The sequence below is a fragment of the Phalacrocorax aristotelis genome, chromosome 18 (assembly GCF_949628215.1).
Source record: "Phalacrocorax aristotelis chromosome 18, bGulAri2.1, whole genome shotgun sequence".
Taxonomy (NCBI): domain Eukaryota; kingdom Metazoa; phylum Chordata; class Aves; order Suliformes; family Phalacrocoracidae; genus Phalacrocorax; species Phalacrocorax aristotelis.
In genome coordinates this window covers 4100593-4125797 of record NC_134293.1, presented here as the reverse complement: position 1 = coordinate 4125797, position 25205 = coordinate 4100593, and the positions used below count along the sequence as shown (strand labels likewise).

The window sequence follows — 25205 nt, the reverse complement described above, 5'->3', positions numbered from 1 at the left end:
TCAGCTCTTATGCACATGTTCCTATTTCTGCAAGCGGCTGGTTTAGTTGAACCAAAGTTTCTCGTGAGCTAAAGGACTTCAGGAGAAAATTAGGAAATATGGTTTTAGTTGCTGGAGGATGTGCTGGTTGTGTGCCCTGTAAATCTTGAAGCACTTTTGTTTTCCAACAGCAGTTTTGGGAATGTAGCTGTTGCGTGCGAAAACATCTTTAATGTATTGGAATTTAATTAAATTTGTGGATGTAGTATGATTTTTATATGGTGCTATTGTCTTGACTGTAAAAGTTAGTATTGACAGAAATGAGGCACTCCATTCCACTTGAAAAGGCAAAGGCAATACTTGGACGTACAAAGAAGAGACAGAAATACCTTGGAGTTTTTTCCATCTTAACTAATTATTTTTTCCCCTTTGTTTCCTTAACTTCTTTACAAATACCAGACTACCTAGAATATGTTTACGTAAAGCGCAGGGGTAGGAGTCAATCTGGTTTTTCCCAGTTCCCGGAGTAGCCCATAATTTTCCACTCTAAATTGTTTAGGAAAGTATTACTTACATTGAATGGTACAAATCCTTACATAAGAATGTTTCTGCCTACATTCGTTCAGCTACAAAATGGGGATATTGCACTTCTCAGAAGCTGTGCCTATACGGCGTAGACCTGGCAATATTATGTTGGTTTTTTGTCAATACTTGCCTGTCAGTTTCCTTGTTTTCTGGTTACTTTGTATTAAGAAAAAGACCTCTTCACCCCCTTTTATGTGTGCTGTGGTGTGGATGGCAGTGGATCTTCTGCGGGCCTGGCAATTGGTGTGCCATGCTTTTATGTTAATCAAACGGGAAATGGAGACATGTTGTGGTGTTTTGGGTTGTATAAAGCTCAGATTAGTGTCTGCCTCCTTTACGCACCTTTAAGGCACGCATTTCGTCGTATGTGTGGCAAATGTACTTGTGTAAAATACGGTTATGAAACTTAATGGGGAGATTTTTAAAAGCAGGCTTTCTCAATTCTGTATTTGGCTGATGATCTGATGATTGATCTGATGGTATAAAAACCCGTAAAATAGGAAGGGATAGTTATCTTATTGGATTAGTGTGGATTAATTCATTAATGTTTGTAACAGGTTTTCAAATCCCTGGGCGCTCTAGAAATTCAAAGCTTTGTTGATGCATTTCTTATTTTTTAAATACTGTTGACTTTAATGTGGTTAATGGAAGGAAATCCAAAGTATTTGCAGTACTTAAGCCGAACAATTATCTTTGTTTTACTCTCAGTGGCAATATTTTTGCAAAAATCAGGAATGGTTTTAGTTGTTTTAGGCTTGTAGCGGGAAGGGGCTCTGGGAGCAGACCGCAAATGAAGCGATGTCTAGAATTTGTGCATTTCATTTTTGTAGCTGAAAATGTCTTAAGTCTTACACGTAAACGCTGCATCGCCAGGTCCCTTGGGACATGTAATTCCAGGGAATTCCAGGACAACCCCTGTTGTCCGAGGGGGAAGCAGGGCGTCCAGGCCAGGGGCAGGGGAGGTCGGGGAGGGCTGGAGTAACGCGCTGGGGGCCCCCCAGCAGTGTGGGGCCCCCCGTGCTTCGAATGAGTAGCCCCGCGGGTGGCTAGCGAGGCGCGCGCCCCGGCTCGCCGCCCGCCGGCAGGGGGCGCCCTGGCGGCGGCGGCCGCCCCTTCCGCCGCGGCGGGGGGCCCTGGCGGGGCGGCGGCGGGCGGGGGCGCGGCCGGCAGGGAGCGCTGCGGAGCGGGAGGCGGCGCCGCCGCCACCACCGCCGGGTGCCGCGGCGGTTGCGGGAGGCGGGCGGCGGGGCGCGGCGCCGCGGACATGCCCGAGCGCCGCCGCCGACATCAACAATAGTCGGCGGGCGGGGAGCGGCGGGCGCCGCCGCGCCGAGCCTTCCTTCCCCCCCCCCCTCCATGGAGGGGCTGTACTCACTGGGGGTGAGCGTGTACTCCGACCAGGGCGGCAGGAAATACATGGAGGACGTGACCCAGATCGTGGTGGAGCCCGAGCCGCCGGCCGAGGCGGAGCGCGGCCCCCCGCACAAAGGCGGAGCGGCGCCCGGAGGCCCGCGTTCCGCCGAGCCCCTCGCCGAGAGCGGCCGGCGGAGGGGAGGGAGCCCGCGGGCGCCGGAGGAAGGAGCGCTGCCGCTCGGCCCCGGCTCCAGCCCCGGCCGGCGGCCGCGCCGCTCCGTGGCCTTCTTCGCCGTGTGCGATGGGCACGGCGGCCGGGAGGCGGCCCAGTTCGCCCGGGAGAACCTGTGGGGTTTCATCAAGAAGCAGAAGGGCTTCGGCTCGGCGGAGCCGGCCGAGGTGTGCGCGGCCCTGCGCAAGGGCTTCATCGCTTGCCACCGGGCCATGTGGAAAAAGCTGCGTAAGTTCCAGGCGACTGGCGCCTTCCAGCCGCCCCCGTTCCGCCGGGCCCCCGTCCCCTCCCGCCCCGGTTCCCGCCGGGGCAGGCGGTAGCGCTGCCGTCCCGCCGCCCTTCCCAGCCGCCGCGCCTCTCTCTTGGGTTCCTCTTCTTTCTGCGGGGAGAGCTAAGGGGACAGCAGAGCCCCCTGCCCTCGGCAGCACCCCGAGCCGCCGGTCCCTCCCTTTGCCCGTGTGCTGGTGAACCCCGAGCCTGGGACCTCCCGCTTTTAGCCGCCTTTTTCTGCCCCCGCCGGCCCCCCCCGCACTGTTGTGAGTCGAAAGCCTCCCTCCAGCCCTGCTCAGGAGCAGGGCACCCCCGCCGCTGCTAACATCGCTACCGTCTGTGTGCGGGGAATAGGCAGGAGAGGGAAGAGCGGGATGTGACTTGAGACGGTGAATCAAGTAATTCGGTGAAACAGGAAAAACTGGAGAGCAAAGTGTGGGAGAAAAGATAGAATCAGAGGGTGAGGACACACTGTAGGACGGGTGTGCTATGTAGCTGAAGGTGGTGTGATTATAGAGCTGCAGTTTGTTTTCAGGGTGTTGCAAGTCGGATCTCTAAATTCGATTTATTGTGAGGTCTTAATCTTTTTGCCTTGGGGAGATGCACAGAACTCCCCCTTAGACTTCTCTTATCCAAAGTATCATAAAAGAAGAAGAAAAAAGTAATTTTAGCAAACTTAAATGGGCTGGGACAGTTTTTTCCCTAACTGCGTGTTGATTCCAGCTGTTTCTGTTGAGTCCTGGTGGAAGGATTCGAAATGTGGCTGTTTCATAAAACGTAATCATTCACTCATTTTACTGTTCAAGCATTGGTGAATATGCAGAGTGCCTGACAAAACAGAAAATACGCTCTGTATCCTGAAGATCTTATAGATTGTTTGCTTAACTGCAGTAGGATAGAAGCTGTGGTCCTAAATAGGTAAGGGTAAAGGAGGAGAGTGACAAGACAGGTGACAGTAATTCTTCTTGTACTCTTCCTTCTCCCTGAGATCTAGTGAGCCTGCAGAATTGAGTTTCTGAAAGGGATTTTTTTTTTTCTCTTGCTAAGGTGAAGGGTTAGGTCTTAGAGTATGGTGGCTATTTATATATAATGTGTAGGGTGTGTGCGTATGGTGTATGCATTCATGTATTCAAAAGCCCCAGAAAAAGGTAAGGACGGTGAGCAGCATATGAAGACAGGCAGGCAGGAGTGGAACGCTGTAAAACTGGATCAGAAGCATAGACAGCTATACTGACAGTTGGGGTTGGGAGGCAAACATAAAAAGCAAGAATTGCACTTCGAACACCCTGGGGTTTCAGCAGAGTGATTCGGGGCGGGGGGTGGTTATAGTGTCAAAACAGTTTCATTTTCATTTTCCTTTTTCTTGAATAGCAAAATAGAGAAGTTGTGCAAACATCATATACTTGAAAATATATGGGGGAAGGAATGGCAAGGTTGAGGGCACACTGATCCTGGACTGAAAGGAAGGGGTGTGAATGTGAGAAGCACCAGAACTTGGCCACAACCTTGATGCTGGGGAAGGAGTGGTGAGTGGCACGTGGCTTCTGGGCTGCAGACTTGTGTGATGAGGAGAAAGATGTGTGAATAGGGGAAGATGGTATGGGGGAGAAAGGTAAGGAGCTTTGTTTTTAGCTGTAGTATCCCTCACCTGTTATTTGTCACTGTAACAAAGTGGGGAGAGGTGGAGTGAAGTGACAGAGTACAGGAAATATTATTTAAGTAATGAGTGTTTAGCAATAGTACTTGGGTTGTGGAACCAATTTAAATTGTTGTGAGAGACAACATAGCTCTGGCTGAGCATGTGATGACAGCTTTAGGTAGGTTATACAGTAAACTTCTATGCAGCACGTTTGGTCTTAGTGATTTCTGTGACATGTGCATAACAGCTAGGGGACAAAAAGCATTGCTGTATCTAGATTTATAACTTCTCATACAATGTTAGGGAATCCCAGTGCAAATTTTACTTAGAGTAAATAATTTTCTATATCATCATACGTAGAGTAGATCTTTACCTGTGTGTTGGTGACATTGCACAGGAAAGGTAGACTGGGTATTTTGGTGTCTTGAAATAGGGGCGAGAGACTGGTTTGGATTTTTTGTGTAAAGGATGGAGTCTCTGTTGCTCCCAGTTGATGGCTGTTAGAAGAGAAACTCATACTCAGCTGCTCTGTTAGTTCCTGGAAGTTCTGCATCACGCCAGTGGCCATCTCCTGTGATAGACAGGAAACATTGATGGTAGTACCCAAAAAATTAGAACAGAAAAATACTCATTTTTCTTTGCTGGAAATTTTGGGGTTAATGATATAGTAATAAAATTATCTGTGTGCAAAAGAGCAATTTGCAGAGTAGAAGTTCTTACTTGAAGCCTGTTTCTACAACTGGCAGTGGTAGGAAAGGTGTTTACAAGAAGTGTATTCAGGAGGTCCCAGATTTTGATGTGACTTCACTGAGGATTGCATAGGTTTATGTTTCTTTGGTAACTCTTTGTATAGCCAAGAGCTTGTTTTTAAATGTTGTGTTTAGCTTGATACTATCAAAAACATTTTTCATTATTACTAGTTACAACTTAGAAAGTTGCATACTTCTGCTTTGGTTAAAACTCTTCCCATTAAATTTAATTGAAGCAATAAAAGTCTAAAGTATTTTAATCTCTTGTGTAATAACAAGGGTTTTTGTAACTTTCACTGCAAAAATCGTAATTTCAGGATTATTCCTAGAAATGTTTAAGAGTTTATGTATGTATTCTGATCTGAAAAGGATCTAAACTGCTTGAGGCGATGCAGATTTTCAGGGTAATGTAGAATTTTTAGGGTCAATGGCTGTATTAAAAATTTATATAACATTTATTTTTTGAAAGCTTAAGAAATTTAGAATCAAACTAATTTGAAATGAGGTATTGTAGTTTGACTAAATATGTATAAAGTGAGTGAAATAAAAATGAAATGTATTCTTTAGCAATTTTTGATCCCCAAAATAATCCAGAATCATTTTCAAAAATAAACAGGAACAGAACTTCCACAAAGGCATTTGGAGCAGTCTGTGTGTTTCAGATCACACGCCAACCATCGTATGCGAATTTGCTTTCTGGACTGTAGCAGAATGTTTTTCCCTGTTGCAGATGTGGTATCCAGGCGTAGGATCTGTATTTTGGTGTTACAGATACACTGTTTGGGATACGTTGTTTGTTTTAAACCAATTCCTACCCCTCTCTCCACAAGAAGGGTGGAAAAAGGAAGAAGTAATTGCAAGTTATGTATAAACATTTTACAGTCCTGGAAAGCTGCGTGGATTTGTCTCTTGAAACTGTCTAGTGTTGGAAGGAACAAACTAGATTATACGTTTGATAGCTTCAGATAGCTTGGGCACTTAACATGCGAACGCATTTTCTTGGAAGAGTGGGAAGCGCATCTGTTAAACTGGGAAGTGTGGTATTCTGTGGGCAGGTGTTGTGAGAGCCTGTAACAGGCGATGTAAGTGCTCTGCTAGACACAGGTGTGGGTTTACCTCCTCCTCTCCACCCACACCAGCCGGTTCAGTGTGCCCACTGCACTGTTTCATAAACAATGTGATTTTCAGCTCTAAAGCTCCGTAGCTGTAGTGAAGTTGTGTCTATCCTGGGATGTATCTGTGCTCCTACTACATAGCTTCATAATTCATGACAGTAAAGACAGAATTAGGGATACAGGCCCTCAAGGAAACTTTGACTAACTTTGTTTCCCTAGAGGGCTACCTAGAGGCGTTTCTCTGTTGCTAGAGTTGAAGTGGTATGCCATCATGGACGTTTTGGTGGTATCTTTGAAGTGTGAATTTTGTTTTGAGAGCTTTGTTATAATTTCAGGATTTCTTTTAATCTGTCGCCTTGTTGTGGTATGAAAAATGGACAATAATTCGCTCTGAACTTACTTCAGTAAAGTTCTAAACTCAGAAGTAGAAGGCATTTAATATTGTTACTTCGAAGGGATGTTACTAATGCTAGTTGTGTGCTTAAGAAAACACTTGTGTTTCCATTGGAGCTGGTGTGGCCAGGTAGGGGAAGAAGTGTTCGGTGTGTATCTAGGTAAGAAATGGCAACTGGAGCTGATGTCTCTACAAAAGGAAGAGTTTAATGTGCTGTTACTCTTAACTGTTAATCAGTATATATTCTCAGTTAATTTGTTAGAGCAGCAAATGCCTTTTGATCATATCTGATCATTTGGACTGTTGTATCTTACAAAACAAAAATAGGTTATTTTTTTCAAGTCAAAATAATTTTTGTCTTGTATCTTGCATCTAAATACAAGCAAAAGAACAAGGTAATGAGAAAAGACCTTAAAAATAGCATTTGGCGAGTGTTGCTGGGTCATGGTAGTATGTAGGAAAACAAGTCAGCAAGTAAGAAAACTTTCTTGATGACAGTGTGCTGCATGTGTTTGTTTTTAGGGGTTCCATATAGTTTCCACTAAAATGTTTATTTTACTTTTTCTTTTCAAATGAATAAAGGGAAAGAAAAGATGCAGCCAAGTCAAATTTCATGAAGCAAACCACTTTATTCTTCCTGTCCCAGCCCATGATGATTTCAATTTACCAGCTGATATGCCAGCTATAAAACAGCTGAGTTTACAAACTCAAAGTTACAAAACTGAGTGAAGGGTTGTGCTTTTCAAGTAGAAGGAAAAATTGTAGAAAGATGTCCTATTGCTTAAGTTACAAGATTGGTAAAAACATGCTGCTGATATGTGGAGGAGTCGGGTAAGTGACTTTGATTTTTAATACTTGAGCTCAGAAGAAAAGTCAGGAGTTTTAACACTTTGTTTTTATTTCTAATGAGACCCAATCCCTAAAGAAAGGAATACACTATGCTATATATAATGCTTGTCTCTAAGCAGGAGCAAGGCATAAATTAAAATCCCTTGATGATAGGCAGAGCTAATCTCTGGTTCTGTTGGAGCCTAAAATCCAAGGCTTTTTCTCATAAGTGGGTGATTTCACTCTGTGCTCTTCATTCCCATAAAGACTGATTTGACTCTCTAATATAGTCCATCGCTATTGAGTGGTTTTTACACTGACAGAAACTCATTAGTTGCAGCTTGTTTTCTGTTAAGTGCATGGTTGAAGTCCTCATTACCACTTGGCTTCCTCCCTCATTTGCTTTCCATTTGGAATGCGTTAGATTTAATATCCACAGTTAAAATTGCCAGATAAAGTACTTCCAATAAGCTGATTGAATGTTTCTGTTCTTGAAATAAAGCTACTCCTAGGGAGAAAGTGTATTTTAGTATTTAGAACACAAAGCTAGAACTCTGTGTGAGAACTTAAATATTTAAATTGTGCTGGATATCTTAATAGCTAACAGTGAGGAAATGCAGCTTTTATCATCAGACTGTCTACATAATTCTGCTTCTCCTTTGGCATGCCTTCCCTTTCTTGCCTCGGGCATCTGAACATCGTTCAGTGGCACTAGAACTTAAGTTCCTAATCATTTGCCTCTCCTTAAAACTTTTGAAGTTTAAAATACCTGTTTTTACAGAGGGGAAGGCCTAATTGTGTTTTGGTTTTTCTTGTGTTTGTTGTGCCATAGGAAAATAAATAATATAGTACTTTGGCAGTCTGGCTTGGGTATTTCCTGCACCCAGAATGTGTATCACAGTGGAATTTTTATATTGTACTGTGTGAGCATGACTTGTGAAGTGTGGAAGATAGAAAGTGACAAGGAGATGAGTCTCCCTTCTGAGTCTGTCTGAAGACATGAGTGGGTGCAGTGAAGAAGAAACATGAGGTTGCTGTTGACAGTTGAAATCAGCCGATAACTGGGAACTTGAATTCTGTTTTCTGAGGGTACTGAAGTAGGGACGAGGACTGCTATGGCTAATGTTTAACTGGGATGTTGTCTCAATCATCTTGTGGAGCTTCAGAAGAAGATTAACTTGGGTATATAGCCACAAAAATAGAAAAGCCATGAAAGAGAAATTTGGATTGGACATAAATGGGGAGAGTGGTGTAACAGGAAATTAACGTAGGGGTTTTGAGGGCAAAGCAATTGAGAAAGAAGAATTCCCTGACCACATATAGTTCACACTAGGATAGGTATTTTATTGTTCTGAATTCAAGGCGTATCTTCTGCAGAAGATTTGGTGTTGGGTTATGGATAGCATGCTTAAATAGTCTGCATTATTCAGTCCACCAAAAGGGAATGTGAATAAAACAGTTGAATAACATCTCAAAACGTTGTTCAGCATATAAAAGTAAAGTAGCATTTTCTTTCTTTCCGAGAGGGTCAGGAATGTCCAGACAACGCGATTGCCCATCAGATGTCCAGACAAAATGACCTAACTTAGGATGTCTCTACCTCTTCAGGCAGGGAAGTGAACAGTAGAGCTTAACAAAACGCTTGGTCGATTCTGTTCAGCATTCAAGGAGCACATCTTCCCCCATAGTCTTCTAGTGGTGCTTGGAATATTAAACCAGAGGAGAGAGGGGTTTTTAAATCCTATCTCAGTGCTTTGATACTGCCTTTATGTATGTCTGTGTCAATTTCAGCTGTAGCTAGGGGAGTGCTGTTGTGAAAGTAGGGGGGACCTGAGGGCACTGGTTTGCCTGGCCTTACTCTAGTTAAGTATGCTCTGTACTGTAATGTTACGCAAGCCTCTGTGACGCGCCCTTCATCTTGATCTTCAAAACATTACTGGTTGCACAGAATTAAAACCAAAGGTATTTTTATTGGCTTTTTTCTCATTGCAGCAGAGTGGCCGAAGACCATGACAGGTCTTCCAAGCACGTCAGGAACTACTGCCAGCGTGGTAATTATCCGCGGGTCAAAGATGTATGTCGCCCATGTTGGTGATTCAGGAGTGGTGCTGGGAGTCCAGGATGACCCCAAAGACGACTTTGTGAGAGCTGTGGAGGTGACACAGGACCACAAGCCAGAACTTCCCAAAGAAAGGGAGAGAATTGAAGGCCTTGGGGGCAGGTAACTGTCTCTCTGCTTTTTGCTTCAGGTTTTTGATCTCTGGGTGTTATTTGTGTTTTTCTGACTGAACTAGGCTTAAGCGTGCTTGTTTTGGGGGGGGCGGGATGGCAAGCAAGCTGGTGAATCTGTCTATTTATATTCCTTCCTTATCTATGCTCTGGTTTTTTTTTTTCCTAGCTTGTTGGGATTTAAGTTATAGCGATCCGCTGTTGTGCTTTCTGCTAGTGCCTTACGGTGTATAAACAAAATTTTAGTTTCCTGGTGAATTCTCATGCAGCTGAGGTATGGTTGCCATTCTAATGTTCACTGAAAACTTCGAAAGTGGAGATACTGATATTAGACTTTTTTCCCCTCATTAAAATCGGAGGGTGGGGAAAACTGCCTTTCCACAGTACTCGAATATCCATTTTGTCAAATGGTGGAAACGCAGCAGTTTTGACACACAATACTTCAATTTCTTATGCACTCTGCATTGTTCCTGAGGTGGCAATGGCAGCTGTTGAGTAGCTTCTTCAAAGCTACTGTTTCAGGAACATTAAAAAACCCCCAAACCTTAGATTTGAAACAAGATACTATATTTGTTGTGTTTAAATATACACTTAAAATGTTAGAATATCACATTTTAACGCGTATCTGCACGTTAGTAACTTCTTCACTGTCAGGAGCTGGCAGACGTTAGAACACCTCCGAGTTGTGGTTGATGCGTGTTCCCTGTGACTGAGGAGGAAAGCAGGCAGGTTTGTCAGATGGCACTAATGTTTTGAGACAAACCTCAGGGCTCACATTTGGCATAGCTTCACAGGAGCTCTCTGTTCTTTCATTCTAAGTACCGCACCAGATGGATGGGCACAGTTTCCTTCTCTTAGCAGTTCAGAGGCAGAGATCACTGAAGGTTTTCCTGTTGACATCGCTCGTAAGAGAACGCTATCAGCTCATTAACCTTCAGATATTTGTCTCTCCAGCAGGTGGAAGGCGATCAGTTAGCTGTATTGGTAGCTTTTCAGAAAGGGTAACTTGCAGTTTTGTTACATTAGTACTTGTAAATGGATAGGTTTCCAAGTGGTGTGTATCAGAGATAGTGTCCGAAGCTTCAGAGAAGCACTTCCTAGAACTCTGTATCAACAGGAATGGTTAAAATTTATTTTTTAAAAAAATCTCTAGTTTTACTGGTGCTCCTGTTTTTCCCAGGCCAGCTGTTGCAGGCTATTGAGAGGCAAATGGCAGGAGGAGGTGGAACTATGCAGCTATGCTTATTAATGTCTTCCCTTTCATGAGAGCAAATTGGGAAAAGATAATGGGAGAGTGTAATTGAATCTTTCATTAAAGATTATATTTTCCTACTAACAGTCTCCAGTGTGGGATGAGGTGGTCTTCCAGATAATGACAGAAGTTAGCTTTGTGTGGTCATTAGTTGCTACAAATGGATGAAATTGATTTTGGGATGTGGTGTTTGTGACTTTGCTGCACTGTGCGTGCGAAAGGATGGAGCTAAACATGCCCTTGTTGTTAAGGCCTTTGAAGTCTCAGGAAGTGCATCTTGAATAGCTTCAGTATGAGGAATCTTGAGGCTGTTCCAGAGCTTCTCAGTTTCTAATTACCAATAGCTGTTCCTTGGATAAAAGTGAGCTTTTAAGTATCTAGTTCTTAACTTGCTTGGGACCAAGCTTTGCTAGGTCTTTGCTCCATTGCCTTTGCTTGGTGGCTCATACTTTCTCTCTTCTTTCCCTGCCTCTGCTGCCCCGTAACAGCTGCCCCAGTTACCTGCTCTGTAGCTTCTCCTTTGACCCTTCTAATACCATCTGTGAGAACTAAAACTGGTGTGCAGTGCCTCAGGTGTTAACATTCAAATGCAGAGCTGTTTCTTCCTATCTCCAGCTTTCAGCAGATAGCATCTATGAACAATTCCTCTTTTATTTCTGCCTCGTGTTGGTATACCATTAAGGAAATCCCTACAAAAGGCTGCTCCTTTGTCTTTTTTTTTTCTTCAACTGTACCCCGTGGCTCTTTACTGCCAAACTTTGGCAGATGGAGAAAACTGAAGGAGGAACTACATGATATTTCTATCCGAGTGAGTTGATGTTGATGGCCCTCATCCGAGGAAAGCAAATCCAGTTCTACTTTTTCTCTGACAGATTAGAAAAGATACTCTTACATCTGGTTGTTGCAGCCAGCCAGAATTTCTTGCAGGCCTTCATTCCCCTGCTTTTTCTTTTCTCTTGCCCTTCATCTCTTTCTTTTTCCTTTGGCTTAATATGGAATGAAGCTATCTAAATGATACCGTATGTTTTGAAATATTTAATTATGCTGTGGACTTCCCTGAAGGTGCTGTCATTATTGACTCCATATTTGCATATTTAACTGGCCTTGTGTCGTTGAAACTAACTAATCATGCTCTCATTTCCATTCCTTTTTAACTCCTGCCTCTTTCTGATGGTTTCAGTGTGATCAACAAGTCTGGTGTGAATCGTGTTGTTTGGAAGAGACCTCGTCTGACTCACAATGGCCCAGTGCGCCGCAGCACCGTCATTGACCAGATTCCATTCCTGGCAGTCGCTAGAGCACTTGGTAAGTCGTGCCTGTGTGTGGAAAGTGAGACACTGCTGCGTACAGGCCACCGGAACAGAATTGTACCCTGTTTTGCCAAAACATATAGTTCAGAGGGATTTACTTGCTTACCTTGATTACAAGGCCTTCTTACAGTCTGGGCCTTTTAAAAGTATTTTTAATATAATATGGATTTCATTTTTCAAATAAAGCTGCAAAAGGTGTCATTGAGTGAAGGACTCGCCCTACAACATGCAGGATTTTCAATGTCAGTCTTAGAAGGATGGTACTTCATTTCTGTTGCAAATGAAAATGTACAAAGCATTATGCATCTCCAAGACGAAGAGCGCCCTTGTCTTTTTCGTACTGAAATAATAGGACTGTAATTTTTGACTAGGTGGTGGTAAGAATAAGTTTTGCTGTGTAGCGTAGGAATTACTTGGCCTTTGTTTTGTGGCGAATCTGTTTCAAGACTTAGCATAGAATGAACAAAGGGATGAAAGGAAGGTCTGTGTTTCATTTATAACCTGTCTATGTGAGAGTGTTAGCAATGGGAAACAATCTTTGAGGAACACTTTATTCAGAGGACAAAAAGGCATATTACAGTACCTAGCAAACTTGTTAGGAATGGGTTTTGGGAAGTACTTCATAACTTAATCTTTGGATACCTCTTGCCAATGAGTGTTGGTTTTTTCTGGTCAGTTTTTTTCCTTAAACTTCATTGCAGAATTCCAGTCTTCTGCAGTTTGTTTTCTTTCTTCTTTCCTTTGACGTGGTGAAGACTTATCTATCCAGATATACCCAGTGTAGGTATATGGAAAAACTGGCATCATATTTTTACCTGTGAAAACTGTCCAGTGACTTAATTTCTTCTCGGCAAGCTTGACAGTTACGTGATCGTGTTGTCAGTGTTCCTAGATCAGCTGGCAGTGTGTCATGGGGACAGCCTGTTCCTGGGACTATGGTCATCTTGATAATTCCATGGCATTACTGTGTCTTATTTCAAAGGCAGTGATATCTGTTTCATGTGGATTTGCCCAGTGTTAAGAAGAATTTTGCAGTGATAACTAACATTGTAAAAGGTAGCAGTATATGAAGGAAGGAGTCACAGGTGGTGAGGTGGCTGAATGATGATTTTTTAATAAAAAAATTTTAATTTTACGGACTTTCCTCTGTATGGTAAAAGTCTTATGTGTCATATTTTAGGCAAGATAGATGCTTATTTTATGGTTAGTAAAAATGACTTGAGAGTTTGAGAAATCCTTCGGAGTTAATGCATGACTAGCAAACAGAGGTCTTCATCCACTGAGCAACACAGCCCTCTTTTCCCCTTTCCTGCAGAAGGGTACATGTTCCTCATAGATAACAAAAAGTGTATGCTTAATTTTGATGAATCTTTCATTCCTATGACTGAGTTTGTCTAAATAGCTTGATGACTTTTGATCCGATTCCTCTCGGCAAGTTGAACAAAAGGATTTGGCAGGGTTTTGTGTGCAGATGGGAATATCAAGGAATGATGCATCTGTTAGTCCCCTACTGCATTCCTTCCAGTTACGGGATGAAGAGGATTACTGCGGAGCTTCGGGTCCAAGAAATGAGAACACCTATCTTGTAACAATTCTTGGTGTCAAAAGTTAGCAGATTTGAAAGCTTAAAAGAAGGCTTTGGCGTCTTCAAATCGTGGAGAAACAGGTTTACAATATGACAGTGTTTTGGTGTTTGCCTGCTCAAGCAGCTTCCGGAGCCTCTTCATATCCCCTTCTGAGGAGGTATGACAGACCTCTTGGAAAAAGGAACGCAGCTGCTTCGCTCTGTAGGACCCAGATGGTGCACAGACGCTCGCAGTTTGGAAACAGGATTTAACTTCTTTCTGAGGCCAGCATGCCCCTTACGCTGCGTACAAAAGACCTACCACAACTAAAGCCATTTGCATTCACACTGTTGAGGCCTGCTCGACCTCTTGGCTGGCTCCCAGATTGCTACCCTGGTTGGCACAGCGCTGGTGTGCTGGAGCCCCTCCAAGCGGAGTAATAACTGTCAGTGTTGACATATACTGGTAACCAGTATTACTCTTGTCAACCCCACTAAGATCTAGCATGGTGATTCTTTTTGCAAAGTCCAAACTTGGTTGTTATTCTTGATAGAAATTCCATATGGATCCCAGGCTGGGCAAGAATTGGAGAATCATTTTTAGTAGCAGAACAAGAGTCTCTCGACACTGCTCTGTGGAGAGAAACCTAGAGTTGTGAATTGACTATCTTTAAAGTGGGAAGATTCTATAATTTAAAAAAAAATTTAGACTATAGTTTTGTTTTTAAAAAACTTTGTCTTTCTCTTACACTTTAAAATATGTTGATGCAGTCTTATCCCTCATCCAGTCCTGAAGTCTAGCGCTCATTGTAAGGAGTACGGCAGAGGTTTTAGAAATAGAAGGAATAAAACACCGTGGAAAAGTATTGCATTGGTCAAATATTTGGACAGCAGAAAGCATATTGATACAATAGAAGTCCTTCAGATTAATTCTGTTGACATTCCCTTTACTGTTCTGATTGTCTACAGTATCTTTCTGCCCTAAAGAAAGCATTTGTGGTATGCGCTTTTTATTACCACTGCTTCTCACAGCAGTAATGACTGTGTTTAATGCTTAATTTATTTATAGCCCTGTAACAACTCAGAAATATTTTGGCTTCATATTGTTAAAGTATCTGTATGCTGCTTTTACTGTACACGAGTTTTAAGTCTTCTAATGAAATATTTTAAACTGTAGCAGAGTATTCTGCCTTTTAAGCATAGCTACTTCTGGCTTTTTCTGGGCAATGAAAGTATCTTCATAGCAGTTTGCCTTGTAACAGATACTTGTGAATCTGTCACAATCTTGGGATCGTTTACTTCAGGACTTGCTACCAGTTCTGATCAGAAGAGTGTTTTGTTTCCTTAGAGGGCAATCATTTGAGTAAGTTTGCTGGCACCCATAGTTTCATGGTAACTGTTCACTTCATAAGTCTGTCCCTAAAACAGTTGTGAGGTAACTCAAATTACTTGAATCCCCTTGGGTAAGGCAAGGGCTCGAGTGTGCAGATTGCTGGATACTGAAGAGCAGATGCTCAGGGGCACCAAGCCATCGTCTAACTTGCGTGTTTTGAAGAGTCTGTGCACGCTGCTACGTCATGTATTAGTTATTGTCTTCCTGTGGAGACAGTAACTCCGTGTGGCACTTGGGAAGGCATTGTAGGCTCCTGTGAGCATGCTTACGAGTGGGTATCTTGTGGAAAAAATGCTGAGAGGGAAATAACCTGCTCTGTGTGTAGGTATAGCATGACAGCTGGATTTAAGCTAGCAGAAAGGTGACATTTCAGGTATAATATTTGTCTAAATACAGTAACTTAGACCCATTTCTGGGATGGTAAGTACAGACTATAAGCGTATAAATGTGTGTGGTGTTCACATGTGTTGGACCCCTTGTGGAAAAATGGAACAAGGAGTTTTGAGTTTTGGAAACCAATTTTGAAGTAAAATCTGGCTGGTTGTGTTAACTTTGAAAGATGGTATACAAAGTAGGGGAAGTACAGAAAAGCTGTAGTCTGAGCTCTGAATATCTTATACTGTTACTTGAAATAGGAACAGAATGTAGAAACAAGTAGACAAATGGTGTGATTAATCACTGAGCTTTGTAGGCTTGACTGTAAGTGTAACTTAAACTCATGGTAGTTTCCTTAAGTTGCTCTTTAAGCTCATATTCCCAGCTGTCCCCCAGCCTGATCACATTGTCTGATAATGCGTGGTGTGATGGCGGAAATGGGTCTTGATTGTTTTTTAAATCATAGTGTATCTCTTGTTAAACTAATTCAGGTCTAAATCTGGTAAACCTTTTATGGACTTTTTTCTAGCCTCCTTCTCCTCTTTTCTTGGGAACTAATATAGAGCCAAGATCTGCAGCTGTCAAAAGGGTTGTATAGTAAGGGATTGCCTTGCAGTGTCGTAGCTGTTTGGTATGTTGAGGTTTTTTTAATTAATGAATGATGAAACCTGAACCAAGAACCCGTTAGTTAAACCCCTCATTTGTGTGGGAACATGAAGTATCTTTCCCTGTTTTTTAATGTAGAAATGAAATCGACTCCTGTATTTTAGGTGGAGTGGCCTCCACCACACAGGTTTGACTTTTTGTAAGAACATGAATTTCATGCTGACCATTAAGAGGAGTGATGTACCAGAACAGTGGATGCTCAATGTATAGCTGCTACAGGAATGTTGGCTCTGACAGTGATATGGAAGCTGTTTTCCAGAGCAGCTTACTGGATGCCAGAATTGTTTTGTGAAGTGCTCTGAATGTGCAGGGTATGGCAGACCTCAGATGATCTAAGCAGATTCCTGTATGAGGGTTTGTTTTTTATATGCATTTAACTATTTTTTGCTGTTTTTTAAAAAAGTTACCAAACAGAATGGGCACAGTTGCTACAGTGTCTGCTTCCTAGTCCTTCTTTCCTGCTCCTTTGTAGGCCCCACCATTAAGATCAGTTGCCTTGAATTGCAGAAGCTAATAAGTTATATTTAAGTCCTGCATAGCATTTGGCAGGTTTTATCTATAATTGCTTTATTTTATGTATATAAAAACAGACAAACTTTAGGTGTGTTTGGGATTCTAGTCTTGTCCTAGGAATGTCTTGCTCTAGCTTGTATAATTTTCTTCACCCCCTCCCCCCCCGACAAAAATACATATGGATGCCTGTACAAAATGCAGGGTAGGTACTGTACTCTGCAGATCTGTATGTTAGACAGATCATGTGAAGGCATGTGCGGATCCAGGTAGCTCTAATGGGAAGGTTTGGGGCTCCCTGCTTTTTGGCAGACTGGACATCTCTGTGCATGCCTCTTGAACTCTCTCTTCTATGGTAATGTAGAAAAGCAGTAGTAAAACTTTTCTCATTAAAGGTAGAACTTCATCCAGGTTTGGTCAGTAGATTCTTCTGTTCTACCCCTTCAGTTAAGCAAATGCTGCCTAGGATTGTCTTTTGAAGCTTGAAATTCCACCGTAGTGTTCATTTGAAGGATTTAATTCAAGGCCAGAAATTGCGAGTAGCTTTCTGCATGCCCTTTTAGCTCTTCACCTCTACTTTTGCATACTAGTTCTTGCAGGCTTCTCCCATGCAGTGGGTTCTGGCAAAGCCCTAAGCAGACACCTTTTTTCCGTTCTTGCCTGTGATTTTGCTTACATATGAGCAGTCACGGTGAAGACTGCCTTATGAGCAGCTTTTAATTCACCATTCATTTTAAATGCAATTATTTGTTTAATTTGCTATTGAAACACTGTCTGTTGCCTGTGCTTTCCTTTTCTACACAGCGTTGAGGGTGGCATTCTTTCAACAGGCTTGACTGAAATAGTGTCTATAAGAAGCTCCTACAAAAAGTGTTCCCAGAGGAGTAGTGAAAGTTTTAAAGCCTCAAGTGCTGTCTGTGCGACTTTTCTACTTGCTGCTACCTGCAGTTCTGTCTCCATCCCTCAGACTGAACTGTCTTTAATCGTTCCTGGGTTGTAGGAAGGGGACGTTGCCTTGCATTCACCTTCAGACTGCTGTAAAGATGCCCTCTTGTGGCTATAGCACCAGGCTGCCGTGAGTGCTGGTGAAAAGGTTTTCCACCCCAGCTCAGCCTGAATGGGTTTAAGGGGTTACTCTCTGTATCCTTGCTGAGATTCGTCTCACTTCCGAGCAGCACTGCCTCACTGACAGTGAAGAAAGGAAGTTCTGCAAGTCTTCTCTTTGTACTAACAGACCCTTTAGATAAGCCTTTGATTTAAAAAGATCTGGGATTAATCAAACTGGGTTTTTGTTTTGGACTTATAAAATTGAACTTTTCTTTCCTCTGTTAAAACCAAAAGATATTTTTGTATTCAAAATAGTATTTTCCAGAAACAAAAAATGAAATACTTGATTTATATGGCTTCTGGACATACTTTTGCTATAAGAAGGCTTTGGGCTGAATCCAGTCCAGTCTACTTATATGATGGGTGTTTTTGTTCATAACCTCAGTTACTTTCCTGGCAGCAGCTGAGTTGAAAGTAGGTTTTTTCATTGTATTTTAAAAGGTAATAGCAAGGAGATAAGATAGACTACATACTTAGATATATTCTTACAGGTAGCTAAATTAGTTTCCTGCTCCTTTTCGTATGTTACTTCGAACATCTATTTTTTCATCCTGTAAAAAGCAGTGTAATTTTTGTGTAGGTCTCTGTATATTATTCTGGTTTGAGCTACGACTAAGAAACAGGTAGGGTTTTTTCCTGCAAAAGGTGGAAGGAACTACACTACTAACATTCTTTTTGAAAAGAACTATGCAAGCCTCACACCAAAAGAAATATTTCTGGTCTGTTAGTTTCTGGAGAACAAGATTTTTAAGTTTTGTAAATGTTTGGGTTTTAATTTGGAACAAAAATAGTATGGCTCACCACGTGAAGTCTGAGAACCTGGTGTTCCAGTTCTGTAATACTAGCCTGTGGCAGATCACATCATCTTGCTATCTTGGCTTCTCTGCCTGCTACAGGGTCACTTGTCTGTCTGCTTGCTTTGGGACAGAATTAAAGATTACAGAGCACTTTGAAAAGCCAAAGGAAAAGTGCACTCTGCTTTCTAGCTTACTTTCCTCTCCCTTCTTCCTTCCCAGAACTGTAACAGAGTGCCATGTAAAGTGGCTCTTCCTAAGTTTGTCACACATTCCTCAGCCGCTGTGGATGCTGTGCTCTCCAGCTGGCTAGAGGAAGATACACAGCTGACACTAGCATTCTATCTATGCAGCAGCTCTAAAAAGCATTGACTTAATCTGTGGTGTTCTGCCCTTTGGGGGGGGGGGGGGGGGGGATGATAAAGAAAAAGTACCTCACCCTAGTGATGTGGGTTGTCCTTTGCTGGTTTGGAGTTGAAGGATCTGTGAGAATTAGTCTTTAAGTGAAGTACTGTTTATGCAGTACTGTTCTACCAAGGATCATTTGCCTGCTTGATTGGTCTGAGTTTGTGGGTTTATGAGAGTAGACTGGTGAAAGACTAACACTAAAGGCAGTTTTCCCTGTTCTTTAGGGCACTCACAAGTACTGGTTTTCTTCTAGGCCGAGGAAGAAAGAATCTCTTGATTTTTCTATCTGCCTCAGGCTTCAGATATATTTTGTGGAATTTTTCATTGGTCAAAAAAACTAAAATTTTTTTCTTCCAGTCTGAGACATCTAAAGTTCTGTTTGGCTTTCAGTAGCTCCAGACTTGTCTGGAGGTGGTCAGTTAATACCTGATTGTGCTTTAATGCTGTTCCATTGAACAACTTTGTAAATAAGTCGTCATGTATCTCCTAGAAATTTTTGAGCTTGAATAGATGAGTACAGTTGAATTTAAAACTTGTGGAGATTCAGTTCTCGCTGAACATTTATGGCAAACTTGGAATGCTGCTTTGACAGAGGCAGTGCTACAGGAGAGAGATCATTTGGGAAAGAATGCTTTTTGCCAAAAAATTAAGTTTATTAAACATGTGTCTTGGAAGCCATGAGTCCTTGAACTAGTCTAGCTCCTCTTCACCATTTGCTCTCTGGAAAAATTAACTTTCCTCTTGTGGTATCTAAATTTTCTCTCTTTCTGCCTCTTCCCCAGTCTAGAATGATGATAATACTGTAGAGGTGTGGCTTAATTGCAGATTTGCACCTGGATTTGGCCAAAGATGTGGACTACTATTATCAGGTGTCTGGCAGTTAATTCCAGTGTCAAGCCCACCCCACAGGGCATGGTTCCACCATGGCCTTCAGAAGGGCAACTCATTGTGGAGGAGGAGAGGCACTGAGGGTGGAAGGCTTTCAGTGGCAACTAGGAAGGTTGGGCTCCTCGCAGGGGTTTGGCCTGTCATTTGAAGTGTGGATTCATCGTGTGTGTCTCTCTGGAATCTCTGTGTGCCCTTCATAAAGTTTATAATTCTTGGAGTCCCCTTGTAACCCATGTGATATTCCCAGTTATCCCCATGAGGAGCCGCTGCCTTCTTAGAGGAAGATTCTCTGAAATTATTCAGCTGTTTTCTCAGGAAGAGCAGCAGATGGGCATCATGACATGTATGTAGATGAACAAAAATTAAATAGCATCAGGTTATTTTTACCATACAGCATAGTATTTTTAATAAAATGATTCAGCTAATAACATTTAGGAGAAATGGCAAATGAGTGTGAACAAACTAGCAAATAAAGCATAAAAATATTATGCATGTTGGAAATCGATGCTGCCGCTGATTCCAAGGCCTGGTTGTTGTAAGATTTTGTTTATTTTACCTGCTGTGTCTGAGACAGACATGATGTGAAGAACTCTCAGTGCATGAAGACTTTCTGTGGCAATTCAGATACAATAATTGCTGTGCTGGAGCTGAGCTCTTCTGTTACAGTATTTATTTTGATCTTGTTGCCAGCTGGCTGGCTTTGTTGTGAGTCTGCGGAGGAAGAGTGCACCTCTATACAAGCAGGCTTGGCTTTTAATTAGCACTTATTAGAAGCATGTGTTTCTGTCTGCTGCTGCTGCAGTGAAGGTGAATTGGTGCTTTAATGAGGATGGACCATCCATGCTTGCTGTGGTGAAGTGGAGTAATTGAGTTGAAGTATTCCCTTTCCTGATTCTGGAAAAGTCTTTTCAACTGGTTGATAGCTTAAGGCAAAGCTAATGGAAGGAAGTAGGAAGACAAAAAGCTTATTTATTATCTTTAAAAGGGTGGTGATGGATGTGGAAGAAGTCTACAGGCATACTTTCTGAAGCCAGCAAAAAGCAAAGAAGAAAAACCTGACAAAACCTTACTCTTAAACTGGAGATCTTAAGCTTCTGTATGCATTTCAACTCTGACATTTTAATGAATTTCTACTTTTTAAAGCCATTGTGTTCTGTGCAGAAAGATTCTAGCCCATGCTCGCAAATAATGTTACTTTTTGTTACTTACCGGTATAGGAAGCTATTTATGAACATTAAAAAAAAAGTGTTAGCACAACATAGTACCATTCTTGGTTTAAAGGCCCAACCTTAGAAAAAGTTTTTATTTTAAGTATACCTGAAAAATGGAATTGAAATGAATTGATATGGAAATGCATTTTTCCGTTGGAGTGTTTTTTACTTGAGGATGGTTTGGAGGAAGCACTTGAACCAATAGATGTTTTGATTCAAATGTGTTATTTAAATTCAGTTCAGGCCATCGTTACTGGTGAGGTGACCCCAAACCCATTCACATAGCAAGAAAGATTTTAAAAATAGAAAGGTTCGCTGCGTGAGGCCTTCCAAGGGAGAGGCTTTAGCTCTCATTTTCTGTTTTCCTGCTGGAACCTAGGCACTGCTTGTGTTCCTGTGGCTTGCTTCCAACTCCAAAATTTGGCACATGGTGTTCAGCTGGAAAAAGATTCCAACACAGCACTGTGAGGCTTTGAAAGTGATGATAGTGCTGTGGAAGGAGGAGGAATGGGAAAGAGAAATTGATAGGGGAAAGGCTTCTGTCTCTCCTCCTTTGCCCCTTTTCCTTTGTGCCTCCTCTGGCACCTGCATGCAAAAATATGTACGTAGCAAGATGCAACCATGTGTTTCTATATTGCTTGGATGGCTCTGGAGGTTAAAAAAAGCAGTTTAGTTAGTACCTTGAGTGTGAAAAAGTGGGGGTTCTAGTTTGTGTTTTGGTTTTTTTGGGGGGTTGGTTTATTTCCTTTTTTTCTATGAGCAGGACTTGGTAGGGTGTGCAGGGCAGCATACCACTGTGGTGCGACTGAAGTCTGATGCTGTATGTGATGTTGGGGAGAAAAGGGGTATTACGTGATCCTCCCGCCAGGCCCCAGCCTAGTTCTATGAACTGTACCGTGATTCCCTGTGCAAGAGCTGAGGATTTTTGTCTTAGTACTTAAACTGTACCAATAACTGGAAAGGTGGGTTTTTGCAAGTTTGGTGTGGGTCCAGCAAAGTATGGCTGTTTAAGGAGAACTACAGTTGTTCAGATGGGCTTTAGTTTGGATATTGAGGTTGCTCTGTTCTCTAGGTATTAATCTCTTATAGATTCTCTGTTTTCTGAAAATACTAATTTTCAGAGAGTAGATGATGTTCTATAAACATAGGTTGGTTTGAATGTGTTTTTATTTGAATTGCTACATATTAATAAATATGATTGGAAAATGGCACAGCAGAACACTAATTGTGCTGAAATTACTTGTATTACTGTTGGTGACTTGAGACTGCTGGTGACTGTTTTCGTGGGAACATATCTCTGGAGTTTCCAGGATTCATATCTTCATGTGTAATATAACAATTCAAAAACGTTTTCCTCTCTGCTAGGTGATCTTTGGAGCTACGACTTCTACAGTGGTGAATTTGTTGTGTCTCCTGAACCCGACACTAGCGTGCACACAATTGATCCCCAGAAGCACAAATATATTATCCTCGGCAGTGATGGGCTGTGGAACATGATCCCACCTCAAGATGCTATCTCCATGTGCCAGGACCACGAGGAGAAAAAATACTTCATGGTGAGTGCAGTGGTTATAAGTCACTGTGGAAATGTAATACTTTTTTCCTCTAAAAATTGCATAATCTGGCATATATGCGAAGTAGCTTACAATGGCATTGTTGTTCAGGCTTATTCATAGTTTTGCCACAATACAAGTTGTTGCAATGTGGCTGATACTGCGCTCGTCTACACTGTCAAATACCGTGCGTGTTAACGTTGTTTAAATTCTTTGGTTGCCTTTTTGGGGGAATTTGACTACCAGGATGGTATCCGTAAGTAATAAAGAAGATAACTTCCTTCGAGAAGGAACATGTTATCCAAAATATTGTCTGAAAATGAAGCTTATTTCACACTAAGATGCACGTTACAATGAAGACAATTGTTTATTGGTTTTTACATGATTTGTACGAAGTCTGAAATTCTTGCCTGGTTTATTTTACAAAACAATTGAGAACATACACAGTGGTGCATCTGAACATCAGGTAGTAAACGGTCTGTAAACCCCTTGAGAGACTTCAGGAAAGACCATAGGATGTGTTACAATCAGGCTATTTGTGCAAGTCATCGCATCAGCTTTGTGGTTTAAAGCACTCATATGTGGATTCTACTGTAAACTGATTTTAAAGTTATATTTCACTAAGAAAAAATAAGTTTCAATTAATATTTCCTCTTGTGTTTCTGACTCAAGCTACTTCAGCATATGGTATGTAGGAATATGTATTTCAGGCTGTGCCACACAAACTCTCCATCTTCCATTTATAAAGTGGACCTGATTTGCTTTCTCTGTCCTTCTCTTCTAACGCAAAGGGAGAGCACCGACAGTCTTGTGCCAAAATGCTGGTGAACAGGGCACTAGGCCGGTGGAGGCAACGCATGCTTCGTGCGGATAACACTAGTGCCATCGTAATCTGCATCTCGCCGTTGCAGGACAGCAAAAGCAACTTGGAAAATGAAGACGACTTGTATCTCAACTTGGCAGAGAGTCCCTGCTATAGCAGCCCTGATACGAATGTCATGACACCCTCCCGCTGCTGTACCCCCCCTGTCAAGGTAACAGGGTTTTTTCTGCATTCTAAATGTTCCCTTTTTGTGTGTGGAGCTTGCTCAATATGTATCGACCTCCCTTTTCTTCCCCTAGTGGTAATTTCTTTCTGTGCAGCTTACTGTGATCTGTAGGACTGGGGCAATGGTGTAGTCAGACTATTGCCAGTGATTGAAGTAATACTTTTAGAAACTACTGGCCTGTCACCTTAAACCACTGTTTAATGTTGCTCTCTTGGTCTGTTTGATATTTTAACTGCAGTGGACTGGGCAGTGCATATGGCTAGATAATACATTTCAGTTGCAGGACAGTAACTTGGCAGCTGTATCGCCAGTACTTCCATGTACAAAGCTTTGGAGAAATAGCTGAACTCTTAGCAATATTCCTTAAAAGACCTTTGGAACACCAAAGGCAGATTAAAATGTGAACTTCTCAGAACTGTTTTCATACCTCAAAATTCTGATCATCAATCTTATTGATCTGTATTCCCTCCTTAATGTAGAAGAAATGATGACTGTAACTTCATGCATACAATTCACACAACTTTAAGTGCACCATTTCTTAAAAGTTTGTTTCCCAAGATCCCACACAAAATCAGAAGTTACTGAAAGAGAGGAATCAGACTGTGGGGATTAGAGGTTTAAAAAAGAAAAAAACCAAAAACCATCACATCCCCTTAGAGAATAAGGCTGGGCTGCAGTTCCTTTTGCTACCTTGCCATGTACCTGTATAGCTTGCACAGCTGATGAATTGCAGCTTGTTTGTGGATGCGTTCTTAATCTCACTGTGGTTTCGTTTGGTTGCGGGGTTTTTTTGTTTTTGTTTCATGTTCTTTTGAAGGTTAACCCATGGGTTAATGTATTCAAGCACACGTTGTTGTAAAGAATGTTTTCTTTCTGGATTGGGAGATCTTACTATCTTCTTCTGGTTGTTTTAATGGCCTTTGTTACAGAAAAAGCCATTATAATACCAGGTCTTTCTTCAAGTTAGCAGTTTTAATCATGAACATCAAGCAGAGCTGTTCAGAATATTTTTTTTTTTTTTTTTTGCTTTAAGAACTAGAATATAGTTAGGAGTAGATGTTTGTTTCAGTAATTACCAGCTGCTCCTGATTTTAAGTAACTGTCCTTTGATGTTCTGCAATATCTTTGGATAACTGTCCTTTGGGCAAAGTAAAAAGAAAGCAAAAATTAGACAGGGAGTCCTTAATGTTCCGTTGGTAGGAACAAGCTACTAATAAAATGGCAAGCTCAACCTTTCTGTTTCCTTCCCTTCCATCCAGCATAGCAAAATATATTAAAAAGAACTTAAAATCTAGCAAAATGTTGGGTGGAGAAAAAAATATTTGAATTCTAAATAATACTAAACTTTTAAGTTGTACCATATGTTGTGTGTGTGATCTATTATTGGTACTTATTGAATAAATTGTTGAGCTGCATTGACTCCAAAATAGCCAGGGAATAGCATTTCCAGGTAAGGACCTAATGAAAAAATATTGGTTTTTTTCTTTTCCTTAAGATTCCCCCGCCCCACCTAAGAAGATGCAGGGAACTGTGTGAATCTAGATAAATCACAGCAGGTGGCCACAGAGTGAAGAAAACTTTAGACAACTAACAATTTTAGTGTTTGCCGTGTAGTAAGACCTTATTTTATTTGCTTAATGTGTAAAACCCAAAAGAAAATTTTGACTGGCTACAGGTCTGCATTGATAGTATTTGTATAAATTAGTTTTATTTTAATGCAGAAGTCTTTCTTCTCTTGGATTAGAATAGAAC

The 25205-nt window shown here is 41.8% G+C and overlaps 1 protein-coding gene across 1 annotated transcript in view; it reads left to right on the top strand.

Annotated features, from left to right (window-relative positions):
* The first annotated feature begins 1725 nt into the window (after nucleotides 1-1725).
* PPM1D (protein phosphatase, Mg2+/Mn2+ dependent 1D) overlaps nucleotides 1726-25205 on the top strand; it is a 28022-nt gene continuing 4542 nt past the window's right edge. The window contains exons 1-5 of the mRNA XM_075113364.1: nucleotides 1726-2377; nucleotides 9137-9365; nucleotides 11806-11930; nucleotides 22217-22407; nucleotides 23196-23438. Coding sequence (XP_074969465.1) covers nucleotides 1921-2377; nucleotides 9137-9365; nucleotides 11806-11930; nucleotides 22217-22407; nucleotides 23196-23438 — 1245 coding nt within the window. The 5' untranslated portion in view covers nucleotides 1726-1920. The remainder of the gene's footprint in view (nucleotides 2378-9136; nucleotides 9366-11805; nucleotides 11931-22216; nucleotides 22408-23195; nucleotides 23439-25205) is intronic.